This window comes from Monodon monoceros, unplaced genomic scaffold, assembly GCF_005190385.1.
Source record: "Monodon monoceros isolate NGI ecotype Baffin Bay Population unplaced genomic scaffold, NGI_Narwhal_1 Super_Scaffold_5, whole genome shotgun sequence".
Classification (NCBI taxonomy): domain Eukaryota; kingdom Metazoa; phylum Chordata; class Mammalia; order Artiodactyla; family Monodontidae; genus Monodon; species Monodon monoceros.
In genome coordinates, this window is record NW_021703782.1 from 77,336,264 (window position 1) to 77,352,063 (window position 15,800).

The 15,800-nt window shown below is 39.5% G+C and overlaps 1 protein-coding gene across 5 annotated transcripts in view; it reads right to left on the reverse strand.

Moving 5' to 3' along the window:
* RNF38 (ring finger protein 38) overlaps window positions 1–15,800 on the reverse strand; it is a 123,607-nt gene that overhangs the window by 68,081 nt on the left and 39,726 nt on the right. For all 5 annotated transcript variants that reach the window (XM_029201376.1, XM_029201375.1, XM_029201371.1 and 2 more), the window contains exon 2: window positions 2,550–2,620. Coding sequence is in view for 3 of the 5 variants with exons in the window: in XM_029201371.1 (XP_029057204.1) it covers window positions 2,550–2,620 (71 nt within the window). In the remaining 2 variants the exon portion in view is untranslated. The remainder of the gene's footprint in view (window positions 1–2,549; window positions 2,621–15,800) is intronic.

The window sequence follows — 15,800 nt, forward strand, 5'->3', positions numbered from 1 at the left end:
GATGTACAGCAGCAGAGAAACTTAAGTTGGAAAACAAGCCAAACCATGGAATTTGGGGGCTTGCCACCACTTCCAAGGTTGTAGAATGGAGGTCCGACAAATGGACTGGCCCTTTTTCTCCTTGGTTCCACCCACATCACACATGAATTAGTTAAAATTCAGACAATGTTTAAGAAAAATCAACTTTTGTTCCCAAATCTGAGAAATGGACCATGCCTGAAAGCTAACTGAGGATAATAAGCAAAGTATCAATATGTGTTTTGACAATGTGTTCAGAATAGCTAGACAATTACTTTACATGGCTTGTATCAGGGACAGAAGATGTGATCTAGCTGCAGCACTCCAGGGTGACTCCTGAACAAGTCTCTTCTCCCACTGGGGTCACAGCTTGCAAGTTTATTTTAAAAAGAGGGTTGAATTAGCTGTGCTCTATAATCCCTTCAATTCTCAAAGAGAGAGAGAGAGAGAGAGAGAGAGAGAGCGCACACATACCTATCCAAGTGGCATATATCAGGCAGCAGGTTTTGTTGCTGCTTTTGCAAAACCAATACCCATTTATTATAGAAAGAAAGAAGTCAGAAGCTGCTACAAACACAGAGATCTGATTCTTGTCCTATCCACCACTCTCCTCCCCAGAATGATGTCTAATGATCCTATTCAAAGCTGTCTGTAACATCCAACTCATGGTGGTCCTCATCCCACTTATTCTGCTGTACGTTTCTTTAATCCATTGTGCTTATTGTAGCATACTATATTACTTATGTGTTATGTTTATTTTTTTTGTCTGCCTCCCCCAGTTAGACTGCACTCATGAAAAAACAACAATCTTTGTTTTGTATCCTGATATATTCCCTAAGTGCCAAGAAACACAGCTGCCTATCAACAAATATTATTTGCTGACTGAATCAGTTGAATCAATTATAAATATAGTCAAGAGACCCTAATCCATTCTCTCCATTTCCCTCTGGTAAACCATCATAAATATATGCATGGTAGGCAGGAGAGGAGAGCAGTCTCTGACAGTTCTTTGATCTGCTAATCAAGTGACAAAAATCCCTAAAATTTCTCTGCCCTCCCCCCATGTATTTCAGGAAAGATCCCATCCTAAAAGCACAAGATGAGTCATACAAAGATTCAGAAATTAGGAGGAAAACCATTTTAAAGTAGATAAAAAGTATCTGACAGAAATGGACAGAAATCTTGTCTCTTGACTCTAAACCTGGAGACAGAACAGAGAATAGTCTGGCTTCTCCACTGTAAATGAACAATGGATAGAGGCATATTATACCTAGCTGCGGAAAGAAATTTTAACCCCCAAACATCTTTACAATGATGTAACACAATTCTTTGTAATATTACTGACCAAAAGTGATTTTGCCTTTTCTATCAGTCTTATTTTCAAATGCTCGTCTAAAATCTGTGGTATACTGAATTTTAGGGAGCTAACTATATAGTCTAGAAGTCTTTTTCAGTGGCTTGCTTCTAAAAGAAGTTAAAAGTTAAACCCATGCCTCTGGATTATTATCATAATAAGAGAGAATCTGGAATACTAAAATCATACCACTCTCTCTGTAAACAGACTGAAATCTGACTGAGCAAAGCTCACAAAGACAGAGAGAGCAACACACAGAACAAAAAGGCCATCTGGAAAATCCCAATGATCAACCAACATCTTGATCAAGCTCCAACAGGATGAGGGAGGAGGATCTTGATTACAACAGTGCAGAAAAACAGCACTTGGATTGGTCTGCCTGGGGAAACTACCAGGGGGCTGATACATTCCTGCATACAAGACACAGGAAATGGGCGGGAGACCACTGGAAACTGATGATGGAAAAGACTAAATTTAAGCCCATCCAATATCAGCAGCCAGAGGTTCCAAACACCAAGCCCACATTAGTATCTACTTCAAGGGCTGGCCCATCAAGGGTGCTGATGAGCACTGGAAAGCCCCCAAAGACCAGTTTCTTTAGAGATAAAAAGAACAGAAGCAAAATACCAAAAGTCTGGACCTGATTTAAAAAATAAAAAAGGCCCAAAGCAGGATTCTTTTGCATGAATCAGACAGGTTCCACCGTCATTCCTCAACATTTAAATTGGGCTTTAGAAACAGCCAAAAAAAAAAAAGTAAGCATGAGAATAAGCCATAATACAATCAACTACAAAACAAACCAAATTGGAATGTCTGAGATATTTCAAATTGAAAACAGACACAAATTGCTGAAATAGTTATCAGCTTTGGGAGCACCTGTTCATATATTAAGATAATCCATCCAGGCTGTGCAGGAAAAGAAGAAGCGCAGTGACAGAGACAAGAATGGGGGTAAGGAAATGCGTTATCAGGAGTCCAGCCCACCTCCTGGGAATTATCTGCAAGTTTTCTGGAGCAGTCTAGTGAGCTGGCACACAAACCAGCAAGGCTCTCTGCATCTCAACATTGTGCCCCCCAAGTCACACTCTTCTGCCCCTACGACCAGTTACGCAAGTGAATCCAGTGATGTAAGGGCAGCATGCATTTTCACCATTGTAGACATCAACACGGACCTCACCTTGTCACTGTCATCATGACAAATGTGGTCGTGATGGATGGACTGGCACTGAAAAGAAGCACCAACACTACCTACAAGAGAAAGGGAGGAAAAGTTAAGATGCAGTAATTCCTTGTATTTAAACGGCTTTACCAGTTAAAAGTGCCTTTATATCCATCATCCCATCTAATCCTCAACAATACTCGGAAATAGGCAGGATAGGGGTTGTTATTCATGCAGTTTGAGCAAAACAAAACACAGAGAGGCTGACTTGCACAACAGAGCAGTCAGTGAAGTTGCAGGTCTGAAACCAGAACCCCATTATTCAAACCCCTAATTCACCACTTTCTACTACACTAAGTGGTTAGTTTTCAGAGTAAGGCCACCTAAGTAAGCACAACAGCCTTCAATAAGGCAAACTTCTATTTAGAAAAAAGTATACTGCTTTTCAGACTACACAGTTTCTTTGAGAAAAAAATTGACCCTATAAATTTTCAGCATACAAATAACACAATCTAATACACAATCGTAAGATTATAAATAGGTTTTTATTACTTTAAAAAATACATTTTTAATATACACAACCATTTGTTAATTTGAAGAACTATCTCCTAATAACTGCTCTATGACAACAGTGACATTTCTAACCAATAGGAAAACAAATGACATTTAAAAAATAATCTTGGAGTAAGAAAAACCTTCTGAAAGATGATACTAAAACAAGAAGGTATAAATGAAAAATCAGCATGCATGACTGTGGACCAAAGATGAGCAAAACCCGTTCTCCCAATGTATGAGAATTCAACCTTGGGTTAATCCCTGTTAACCTGATTAAACAGCATACCACCTATGTTACCTGGCAACATTTCTTAAGATAGAAATTAAATTGCATCTGGACTGGAAGTACCATAGCCACTTAGTAGGAAGCCACGTTCTTTAACTTCTCTGAGTATGGTGACATGTTACCTAATTAGGCATGTCCTGGCAAAAGACCCTGGAAACTATGCCCATGGAGTTCTCTGCACCACACAATGTGGATCTCATCTCTTTGAACCTAAGCTGTGAGAAGAGCACTTCAGACCTAAGCTGTGAGAAGATCACTTCAGAAAGAATGAACTGCTGCAAGGACTCCCACTGTCTTACTGATAAGTTATAGCTTCTGTCCTATATTCTTCTGAATAAATGTTGCCAAGTGAGACCTATGGTGGTTTTACCAGTCTGAATGTGCAAATGTTTAGTTGAACCTAAGAAAACATCCCCCTGTCACTCCTGCGGACATTACACTGACAAATAAAATTATAAAATTTACAATGCCATCAAATCAGATGTCCAATTATTCTATATGCTTGAGAAAGAATGCTGCCAACTAAACTTTGACACATTTTCTTAATAATAAAAATTTTGGTTTTACACTTATTGAAATAACTCTTTTAGACTTTAAAGGCAGATTTTTATCATATATTACTCTTATGCATTCATAAAAAGAAAATGAGAAAATAACTGGTTATAACAGAGAAAATTATTAAAAACTACAAAGGATAAGTAGTCCTAGGGGAATTCCCTGCAGGTCCAGTGGTTAGGACTCTGCGCTTTCTTCCACTGCCGGGAGCCCAGGTTCAATCCCTAGTCAGTGAACTAAGATCCTACAAGGCTCGCAGCATGGCCAAAAAAAAAAAACAATAGTCCTTACTAGATAACTTTACCAGATAATTTCTTCAAATGTACAGAATCAATAATCCCAGTGACAGTGACTATTCCTAACTTCCCAATATAAACTGTTGTTTCCCAACTCATTTTATATAACATTGATTATAAAATATAAAAAGGATCAAAATAAGAAAACAACCTCACTGAAACACAGGAATAAAAATACTAAATAAAGTTGTAGCATACAGTATATGTGTGTGTGTATGTGTGTGTGTATATATATATATATATATATATATACACAGCATACTGACAGCATATGTAATATAGTGTGTCACTATAATCTACTCAGCCTGATTCCTTAACTAATTCAATAAAAGAAAATTTATCAACAAAGTATTAGCATAAAAAAAAATTTTTAAAAGTTTGATCACATCAAAAGATCTTTCTAATTTCTATTTCTCAGAAATATTAATAAGCTTAACAAGTTTTTGCCACTGGATGACAATTCTGGGAAGAATGAGATGGCGGAAGGTACAGGTGCCGAAAAGTTACAATTATGGATAAGAATAATATAAACCATAGAGTTCCCACTGGTACTGATAACAGTTAACATCATTTAACATATTCAACAACCATAATTTGGAAGAAAGAATATATATACGACAATGTCCCCAAATACTAAAATCTCCTGGGATAGTAGAATGACAAATCTAATCACAACATAAACTATTCTGTCAAAAATTTGGTAGGTGAGAGCTTCCCTGGTGGCACAGTGGTTAAGAATCCGCCTGCCAATATGCAGAGGACATGGGTTCGAGCCCTGGTCCGGGAAGATCCCACATGCCACCGAACAACTAAGTTCATGCGCCACAACTACTAAGCCTGCACTCTAGAGCCTGCGAGCCACAACTACTGAGCCCAAGTGCCACAACTACTGAAGCCCGTGCTCTGTAACAAGAGAAGCCACCGCAATGAGAAGCCCACGCACCGCAACGAAGAGTAGCCCCCGCTGGGCGCAACTAGAGAAAGTCCACGTGCAGCAACGAAGACCTAATGCAGCCAAAAATAAAAATAAAATAATTTTTTTAAAAATCTGAATTATAGGGGCTTCCCTGGTGGCACAGTGGTTGAGAGTCCGCCTGCCGATGCAGGGGACACAGGTTCGTGCCCTGGTCTGGGAAGATCCCACATGCCGTGGAGCGGCTAGGCCTGTGAGCCATGGCTGCTGAGCCTGCGCGTCCGGACCGTGTGCTGCACAACGCGAGAGGCCACAACAGTGAGAGGCCCTCATACCGCCAAAAAAAAAAAAAAACTTTATTATTAAAAAAAAAATTCAGTAGATGAGTTTCAAGGAGTTAGTAAAAATTATACTTTCAGTCTCCTATTAGTCTAATATCATGTAATACTAAAGTTAGACTGGTGAAAAGAACCCTAAGAACTGATGATTATAAGCATACATTTAGATACCTTTCAAAGAGGTACCAAAACAGACATTTATCTTACTCTTATGCAAAACCGCTGTATTTAACGTATCATGTTATGTGTGTTTCTCTTGGACACAATGTAAGAAAAATGAAACTTTGTTAGAAATAGTTCACATAATACCATCTAATAACTATGAGGGAGACCACCATTTGGGACCATTGTCAAAAACTTGGACTCCATGTAGTTGGAAAGATGAAGGTTGAGATACATTATTTAGCAACTTAAAAATCTCTTCCAAAAGAGAGTATTAAAAATAAGTGAATAGACATCCACATACAAAAGAAAGAACCTAGACACTAACCATACACCTTTCACAAAAATTAACTCAGAATGGATCATAGACCTAAATGTAAAACACAAAACTCTAAAACTTCTAGAAGATAACAAGAAAAAATCTAAGTGACCTTGGCTTGACACCAAAGCATAATCCATCAAGAAAAAAATGGTAAAATGGACTTCAATAAAATTAAAAACTTCTGCTCTGTGAAAGACACTTAAGAAAATGAAAAGACAACGCCACATGCTGCTAGAAAATATCTGCAAAATGTGTATCTAATAAAGGACTGATAACCAAAAGTATTCAAAGAACTCTTAAAATTCAACAGTAATGGAAATTCCCTGGTGGTCCAGTGGTTAGGACTCCGTGCTTTCACAACGGGACCCTGGTTTGACCCCTTGGGGAACTAAGATCCCACAAGCTGTGTAGCCAAAAAAAAAAAAAAAACCGAAAAACAAAACTCAACAGGAAGAAAATAGAACCCAATTTTTAAATGGGCAAGATTTCTCTCTTTGATTTTTTCCCCTGAATATCAGAATTCACTCCTTTGCCACAAAGGGAAGGGCCCTTTGCTGGAAAACAATGCAGAAGCATCCTAGAGGCAAATGAAAGCACAAAAGCACCAGTTTCCCTCTCCAGCTGTCCCTGCCCCATAAGAAAAAGAATGTAGACAGATCACTCAAACTGAACTCCTGAAGAATAAAATACAGATCGTAAGCAACTTTGGATAGCTAGTCAGGGAAAGAAGCACACAGAGGCAAAAGAAGAAACCTTCTATACTAAAATAAAGGAGCCAATTTTTGAAAATTGAAAGAATCTAGCCAAACATACATTAAATGACAGTGTTTACCACGGGTTTTCTGATTTTTTCAAATGCATTTTATAAAGTTATTATTCCTGCTCAAGAACCTACCCTGGTACTCTACCACTCAAGGCATAAAGTCCATGTCTGAATCCTCCACTCCCCATGAGAAATATGGCAGGATGCTTCCATGCAGACCAGGCTTGCTCCTCCACCTGGTGAGCACTCAGCGCTCTCCTCACACCTGCATGATAGTTCTCTCTCTAGGTTCTTAACCAAGACTTACAAGGGAATAAAATTTTATCTTTATTTTCATTAACTTGAAACTAAATGTAAAAAATCTACTCTATTATGAATACAACAACAAACCACGTTAGGATTGACAGTACCTGCGATTTTGTCTCTAATAAAAACCACATATTTTCATATAATAAATACAGTTGCTGGAGGTATACTGCAATATCATTTACACTTATCATTACTTCAAATTTACAATAGCTATTAGGCCCACTGCTAGAATGTGTTATTTAATACATTAAATATAATAACAAATATATTTTTATCACAAATTAGTTTTTAATATTTTGATAACTACATTCCAGTATGATTGGTTTTCTTTGTAATCTCATGTATTTTATTTTATGCAATTAAAAGTATTCTCCTGGAGAGGGGCCTATAAACTTCATCTGATTACCAAAGGAGTCCATGACACACCCAAAATAGTTACAAACCCCCAAAATGGTTAGCAGAAAGTGCTGGGACCAGAGGGAGAACCAGATCAGGAGCATTATAAGGGAAAATAGATGTGCAACATCTTGGGAAGAGTCAGACAAGTATGTGAAATCGAGGGAAGAGAACAGAAGTGAGGGCTCAAGTCGGGGTATGAAGCCCGTAGTTTAGAACTAGGAAGCACAAAGACGTCGAGGTTGAAACAGCGGTGGCAAGTGGAGAAGTTTCTGAGCAACTGCCAAGAATATCAGATAGTGTTTTAAGTCCACAAGGGTAAAGGTAGTGAGGTAAAGCACAGACATTATTTGTCATGTTCCCGGAGACCACTATACTGCAAAATCTAATGGTCAATTCTGAATCCTCACCTTTCTTGATCTACCGGCAGCATTTGACCCAGCTGACCCTACTCTCCTTCGTGAAACCCTTTTCTTCACTTGGCCTCACAAAAGCTTCCTACGTCACTGACTGCCACTCAGTCCCATTTGCTGGATTCTCATCTTCCCATTACAAAGGTTGGAATGTCCCGAGGATCAATCCTCAGACTTCTCTTTTCTATCTATATTCACTCCTTTAGTGATCCCAACTAGTCCCGTGGCTGATGACACCGAAATCTTTATTTCCAAGCTCTGACTCTCCCACCTCCCACCCCAAGGAAACCCAGATTTCCATATTCTGCTACCTATTCGAAATCACTTAGATATCTAAACAGCATCTCAAACATAACATGTCCAAAACTGAGCTCTTGATCTTCTCCTCTAAACCTGCCTCCAGTTTCAGTAAATGGCAGAACTATTCACCAGCTGCTCTGGCCAAAGCCCTTGGCATCTTCCTCAACTCCTCTAATTCACATCCCACATTTGATGAGTTGGCAAATCCTGTTGGTCCCACTTCAAAAATGTGCCTGAAATATAACTACTCAGCATCATCCACTGCGGCTACCCAAGCCAAACCCTGAACTAATGCAACGGTTTCCTTAGTGGTCTTAGTTCCACTCTTTCCCCATGAACTTTCCCTACCTCCTCCCCAGTCGATTCTCCACGTAGAATGACCCTTTTCAAGGTTCAGACAGATCATGTCATTCCTCCTTTGAAAATCTTGTTCCGTCTCTCACTCAAAATAAAATACGAAGTCCTTACTCCTTGGTCTATGAGGTCTCACATGACCTGGGTATCCTAGACCTTTCTGATGTCTCCTACCTCTTCTTCTTTCCTAAAAGGGAACTAAAACACAATAAACACACCTGTAGCAAATTATCATGCTATTATGTTATATCCTTAAGACATTGTCAAACAACACCATTTCTTGATATGCAGTAATAAGGCCTCTTAGTGCCAGGCCCATCTAGAATCCACACCCTCTTTGTTGACATGCAGCATGGTTTTCCAAATGTCATGTTCTCTCAAGGATAATTGGAATGTATCAATAACTGAAGCTCTTCTGCATATTGCTTTCAAGAGAAAAAATGTACTGAGTTTGTGAAACATTAACATATAATCTTCTTAGATAAACATCAGCAGAAAACCATTGTTGAGATATATGCATATTCCTAGAAATCTGGGTATAAAAAAAGAGGGGCATTAAACCACAAAACTGAACTGCAGAGACTTGGGCAAAATGTGCACATCTCTTTAAAAGTGGTTAGGCTCTTTAAGTTGTCATGAAAATGTGGCATTTTGAGCACTGTTAGAATCATTCCTCAATGTGCACATGTGAGGATGGGGGTTTGCACTGTAATAGTAGTGGGTTAATCTAGAAGTATGAAGTGAGCCCCTCTCAAGCATTTCCTAGACTCATTTTTGGTTTTGTTTGTTTTTTTTTGGCCGCACCAGGCAGCTTGCGGGATCTTGGTTCCCTGACCAGGCACTGAGCCCAGGCCCTTGGCAGTGAGAGCGTGGAGTCCTAACCACTGGACGCCAGGAAATTCCCAAAGATTTGAGGATTTAAAAGTAAAGGTTTTGAGCTACAAAAGTGGACAATGGGGAGAGCAATAGCACCAACCTAAGCACCACATGCTTTCTGAAACCTGTTCTACAGGACCAAAAGCAGCTCCCACTGGCCAAACTTTTACCAGTTTAAGCATTAAAAACAACAACAACAAGAAAAGACTGTAGCTAACCAAAACACATATCAATGAAAATCTGGGAGTCCCTTAATAGCAACTTTTTAAAACTCATGCATTTATCCTACCTTTTAGAGTAACTGAATAGCCCTAGTTCTACATTGCAGAAGAATGCCAGCTAATAGATACAGAAGGGATTTCAGAATTAGAAAACATCATTTTGCAAGCCCCATAAAACTGTTGATTCAGGCAAGGGTCACCAATTAGGCTAAAGTCATTAAGTGCATGGTTGATGGGGGTTTGTAAAGTGCCAAAGTAACGCTACCCACGTTATCTATGGTTGCACGGAGAACCTAACTACACTGTAAAGACACCTAATCCCATCACCTTAATCCAATGGCCAATCTTGGCATCGTTAACAGTGGGCCAACCAGATGTGACTTTTGATGTGATACACTGTGAAATTCAGACATAAGCTCTGTTTGGCATCCAAGCAAAAAATACTTTCCTTGGCTCCATCAAACTATTGGATGTAATTGGCAGTTTACAGGAAATACAAGGGATAGACATCACAGGAAGCAATCAGCTCATCCAAAAGTTGGTTCTGCAGAAGTTCTCAATAAGTCGGTGTTATTATTATTATAAAATGAAAAAGAAAAGATAGGAACTGTGCTAGATTAAAAGAAATTAAAGGAAATAGATACAATGTGCATACCAGATTGAATATTAGTTTAAATAAACTAGTTAAAAAGCATTATTTGGGAGAGAATTGGAAAAATCTGAATATGGTAAAATTAGATGAGATGAAAACTTACTGAAATAAAATGCTAACTTAAAAAAAAAGCGGAGCTTCCCTGGTGGCGCAGTGGTAAAGAATCTGCCTGCCAATGCAGGGGACACGGGTTCGAGCCCTGGTCTGGGAAGTTCCCACATGCCGTGGAGCAACTAAGCCCGTGTGCCACAACTACCGAGTCTGTGCTCTAGAGCCTGCGAGCCACAACTACTGAGCCCGCGTGCCACAACTACTGAAGCCCGTGCACCTAGAGCCCGTGCTCCGCAACAAGAGAAGCCACCGCAGTGAGAAGCCCGTGTACCACAACGAAGAGCAACCCCCACTCGCCGCAACTAGAGAAAGCCCGCGCACAGCAACGAAGACCCAACGCAGCCAAAAAGAAAATAAAAATAAATTTATTTTAAAAATAAATAAGATTTAAAAAAAGCGGAATAGAGAATATGAATACTATGCTTTCATGATGGTTAAATAAATATGTATATGTGTACACAGATATACAAAGGAAACGTTCAGAATATACACCATGATACTAACAATGGTAATCCCTGGGTAACAGGAGGAAATTTTTTTCTTATTTTTGCTCATTAAAAAAAGGGCCTAGGGCTTCCCTGGTGGCGCAGTGGTTGAGAGTCCGCCTGCCGATGCGGGGGACACGGGTTCGTGCCCCGGTGCAGGAAGATCCCACATGCCGCGGAGCGGCTGGGCCCGTGAGCCATGGCCACTGAGCCTGCGCGTCCGGAGCCTGTGCTCCTCAACGGGAGAGGCCACAACAGTGAGAGGCCCGCGTACCGCAAAAAAAAAAAAAAAAAAGGGCCTAGCTCCAAGGCTAGCTCCCAAGGAATACTAGACCAAATAGGACAAACAAACTCAAGAAAAAAGACTCAAAAAAAAAAAAAAAGAGGGAATTCCCTGGCAGTCCAGTGGTTAGGGCTCCTAGATTCTACTGCAGGTGGGGCACAGGTTCGATCCCCAATTGGGGAACTAAGATGCCACAAGCCACACAGCAAGGCCAAAAAAAAAAAAAAAAAAAAGAGGACTCCAACAGCACCCCCATGACCATGAGCAGGATTCTTGAGGTTAATTATCCATTATCTTCTATCTCCTTTGAGACCCTGTCTACAAAATAATCTTGGTGGCAACTGTTAGGATGTTCTGCTAAGATGCAACCGTTAGCTTAAGTGTAGGCAGGGATATTTTTACTCCATTCTTTTTGTTATTAAGCTCCAGTCCAAATCTGTAATGGCTTCTGACAAAAGTACCTTGGAGAAGGCAGTTGAGACCAACCTATGAGCGCTTACCTGGCTCGTTCATGAAACCCCTCAAAGGTGATGTCTCTCTCCTCTCCATCCCATCCTCCCCCAAACACATACAGAGAACTGGTAGTAGAGACATAGATAGAATCACTCGCCTGGCCTGGCTCAAGGACAGCATTGGGCAGGTAAGGACTGAACCTCATGCCTCAGTGATCTATCTACCTAGGGCTTTTTATACACCAGTTAAGTACATGAGATGATGATCAAGGCTTAGAACAACTACTGTCCACACATCCCAAGGAGGTCAAGTGATTAACTAGGGTCACAAGTGGGCCAAGATGGAAGTCATGTCTCAGACAGAATCTCCTTGATAATCCAAAGACTAGCAAGGGAGAACTCAATTATGCATTGCAGCAGATGGATTTATAAGTTCCAGCAAGGAGACAGTAAAATTCAGATAAAAGATGCTAGGTCTTACACTGCTTTTAGATTCTTTAGGACACTGGTACAGGCCCTTGCACATAGTGGGTATTCTATAAATTTAATTAATTATTCTGAAATCTGGTCCCATTTTCTGAGGTATTAACAACCCTTCCAAATCAGTCTTTTGAAAACTTAATTAGCCTACCAGCCACCACAATCCAAATAATTGGCATAGATACTAAAAAGCATCTGAACTCAATCAATAATATAAAAAAACCAAACAGCTACTTTTTTGTTCATTCTACAATAAGACAGACAGGTAGACTTTTTAAAAATCCACCCCCAGGAACTTGCCTGTACTTTATAAGTAACTGTCACTGTAATTACTGTCCAAAAGAGACTCTCAGCACTTAAGTCTAATTTTTTGGTTCTGCTCCCATCTACTGTTTATTCAGGGCTCTTTTCCTTTCACTCTAGCAGAAAGAATTTTTTTTAAGTGCCTGATTTTGTAGCAGGACACGAAAACATATTGAGCCTTATCCAATACTTGGCCTGGGGGCTGCTACACTCTGCAACATGATCTCTCTGGGTTTTAATCACATCACTTGCAGCAGCCTTCACAACTGCTACGGGATACCAGAGTCTATGGCACGGCTTTGAAGGAAAGTGCCAGGAAGGTTCCGAGTTTTAACAACCAACAATTTCCATATGTCTGCTCCAAAGATTTAAGTATCAACCAATTGTTAAAACCCAACTTTATTTACACATCTATCCTCAATGCTTCAAACTTTCTCCAAATGAACTTACAAAACAGGCTGCACTATTTTTAGAAATCTTACTTAAAACTTACTAGACAAACTCTATTAGCTAATAATACACTTTAAGACATTATTAGGGACTTCCCTGGTGGTGCAGTGATTAAGAACCTGCCTGCCAATGCAGAGGACATGGGTTCAATCCCTGGTACGGGAAGATCCCACATGCCATGGAGCAACTAAGCCCGTGCACCACAACTACTGAGCCTGTGCTCTAGAGCCCGTGGGCCACAACTACTGAAGCCTGTGCACCTAGAGCCTGTGCTCCGCAACAAGAGAAGCTACCGCAATGAGAAGCCGGCGCACCACCACGAAGAGTAGCCCCCACTTGCTGCAACTAGAGAAAGCCCGCATGCAGCAACTAACACCCAAAGCAGCTGAAAAAAAAAAAAGACATTAACGTAAAGTAAATGTTGATAAATAACGTGAGGAAAAAGCCAGTCTTACTCTGTAAGTGACGATCAGTTGCTTATTTATTTTTACAATAAGTAATGATACTTCTAGCTACCTAGAGCAGAAAATTCAATTTCAGAGTCTCAGGATGTTTTGTTTTAAACAATTTTGTTTAAACAATGTTTTGTTTTAAACACATACCATTCAATTCATCCATTTAAAGTATAAAGTTAAAAGTTTTTTTTTTTTTAGTATATTCACAAAGTTGTGCACCCATCACAATTTTAGAACATTTTCATTACCCTAAAAAGAAACCCCAGGCCATTACCTCTTTTTCCCCTTCTATGAGCCCCTGACAATCACTAATCTAACTTGTAAATATGCCTATTCTGGACATTTCATATAAATGAAATCATAAAATGTGGTCTTTGTAACTGACTTCTTTCACCTAGCTTAATGTTTGTTTGCAAGGTTCATCCATGTTATAGCATGTTATCAATTCATTTCCTTTTTATGACTACATATTCCAGTGTATGGATAACCATTCATCAACTGATGGACCTTTGGGGTTGTTTCCACTTCAGAACTATTGTGAATAGTGCTGTTATGACATTCATTTTTGGGTCGATGTTTGTTTTCATTTCTCTTGAGTGGAACTGTTGGGTCATATGTACCTCTACTCAACCTTTTAAGGAACTGTTTTCCAAAGTGACTGTATCATTTTACAATTCTACCAGCAATATACAAGGATTCCTCTAGTTGTTTCTTGAATAGAATGATCCTTGGAGTCAGACCTAGATATAGTTCACTCATTTACTGAATATGTGGTCTAAGGCATGTCATTTAACATATCACATGCCTTCCTCATCTCTAAAGTGGGAAGAGTAATATCTACTTATACCTACTTCACAGAGTTGTTCTGAGGATTATTATTAAGAGTAAATATATAAAAATGCTCACAGCACAGTGCCTGGCACATTGTAATTCAAGAAATGGTGTTATAAATAACACTTCTATTCAAACCAAGGCTGCTGATTTTCCTGTGAGACACTGCCTAACTCCTTAATTTTTTGCTAGAACTCTTTCATCGCACTCATCACACTGTAATTTTTTGGTTACATGTCTGTCTCTCCAACCAGACCATAAGATCCTTAATTTATCTTTTCAATTCTGGCAGGTAGCACGTTTCCTGGCTCATGGCAGGCACTAGGTAAATGCAGAAACAAAGGAAGGCAGAAAGGAAATAAAAGAGTGAAAGGCGGGGGTGAGGTGGGGAGGAGAGGGGAACAGAAAGCAAAGGAAGCCTTCCTGATTCGTCCCCTCCCTTCCCTGGTCTGCACTTTAATCAGTCTCTCTACCCTCCCACCCTCTGTGAGATTTAATTATGCCTTCCTCCTTTCTCCCACACAAGCTGCTTAGGCCTCATAATATGTTCTGTACATAATAAACACATAGAAATTTGATTTCCCCTTCTGGACTATATTTTCTTTGGAGTCAGACACTGAGCCTTATTCATCTTTATAACTTCTATAGAGCCTAATGCCAAGTTTTGTACATAGAAAGCCCTACTAAAAAAGTTTACTGAATATACAAAGACTTTGTGCAATTGATTAGCTCTGATTTTATGCCTAACAAAGGATCAACCAAGTGAGGCAAGGAGTATGCTTCAGCTGGATAGATGCAACAATACACAAGCTGAGGGAAGTACCCTTACTTCTCGCCCTCAAGGATATAATTCTTGAATTGTCCATTTTAAAGAGAGCCCTGAGCATTTGCTGGACACCTACTCTATACCAGACACCTATGTACAAGACACAACAAAAAGCATGCAAGACCCCTTGCTCTATGTAGTTTACAGCTCAGTGGAGAAGCATTTATCTTCTATCCTGAAGGTTCTAATCTCATTCATACTCCAGAAATGTCATCTCTGCAATTGCTTCATTCATTAAGTATTTATCAAACCCTCACTGTGTCAAGTCTATCCTAGGGACATGGGATAAATAAGACAAGGTCTCTGCCCTTCATTTACCTTATATTTTAACCAATTCTATAAAGACGCATTTCCCAGTCAACTCTGTGAAATGCCATCATGTAAAAGTAACACATGCACATAAGTTTAAAAAATAAAAAAGAATGAAGTGGTTTATGATGAAAAAAGAACTCTTCTACTGCCCACCCCCCCAACCCAGTCTCCCTTCCCAGAGGCAAGTATCGTCAAATCTTCTAGGCATTTCCTCCAGTACTGACCTCAATTTTCCTACATAATATGCATATATGACGATTGTTTGGCTATCAAATTTTATGAGTTATTTATTGAATTTCTGTCATGCCACTATCAGACGACTAAACTCTTCCATCCCTCCTGTTTCACTTCCTATCTCACCCAGTCCTCCAACATAATTATGTCACATTTTGTGTTTGTATCAAAATGATAGTCATAGAAATTTCAGAAACAGATAAGCCCTCCTAAGAAGAGTAGGGTTTTCTAGGCAACAAATATCATCTAGTTCTTTGCAATTCTGTGTTTTCTTACCTAGCAGGACTTAGAGATTTTTATTTCTTAAAAAATATAACCTGTTTCAGAAACAGACTC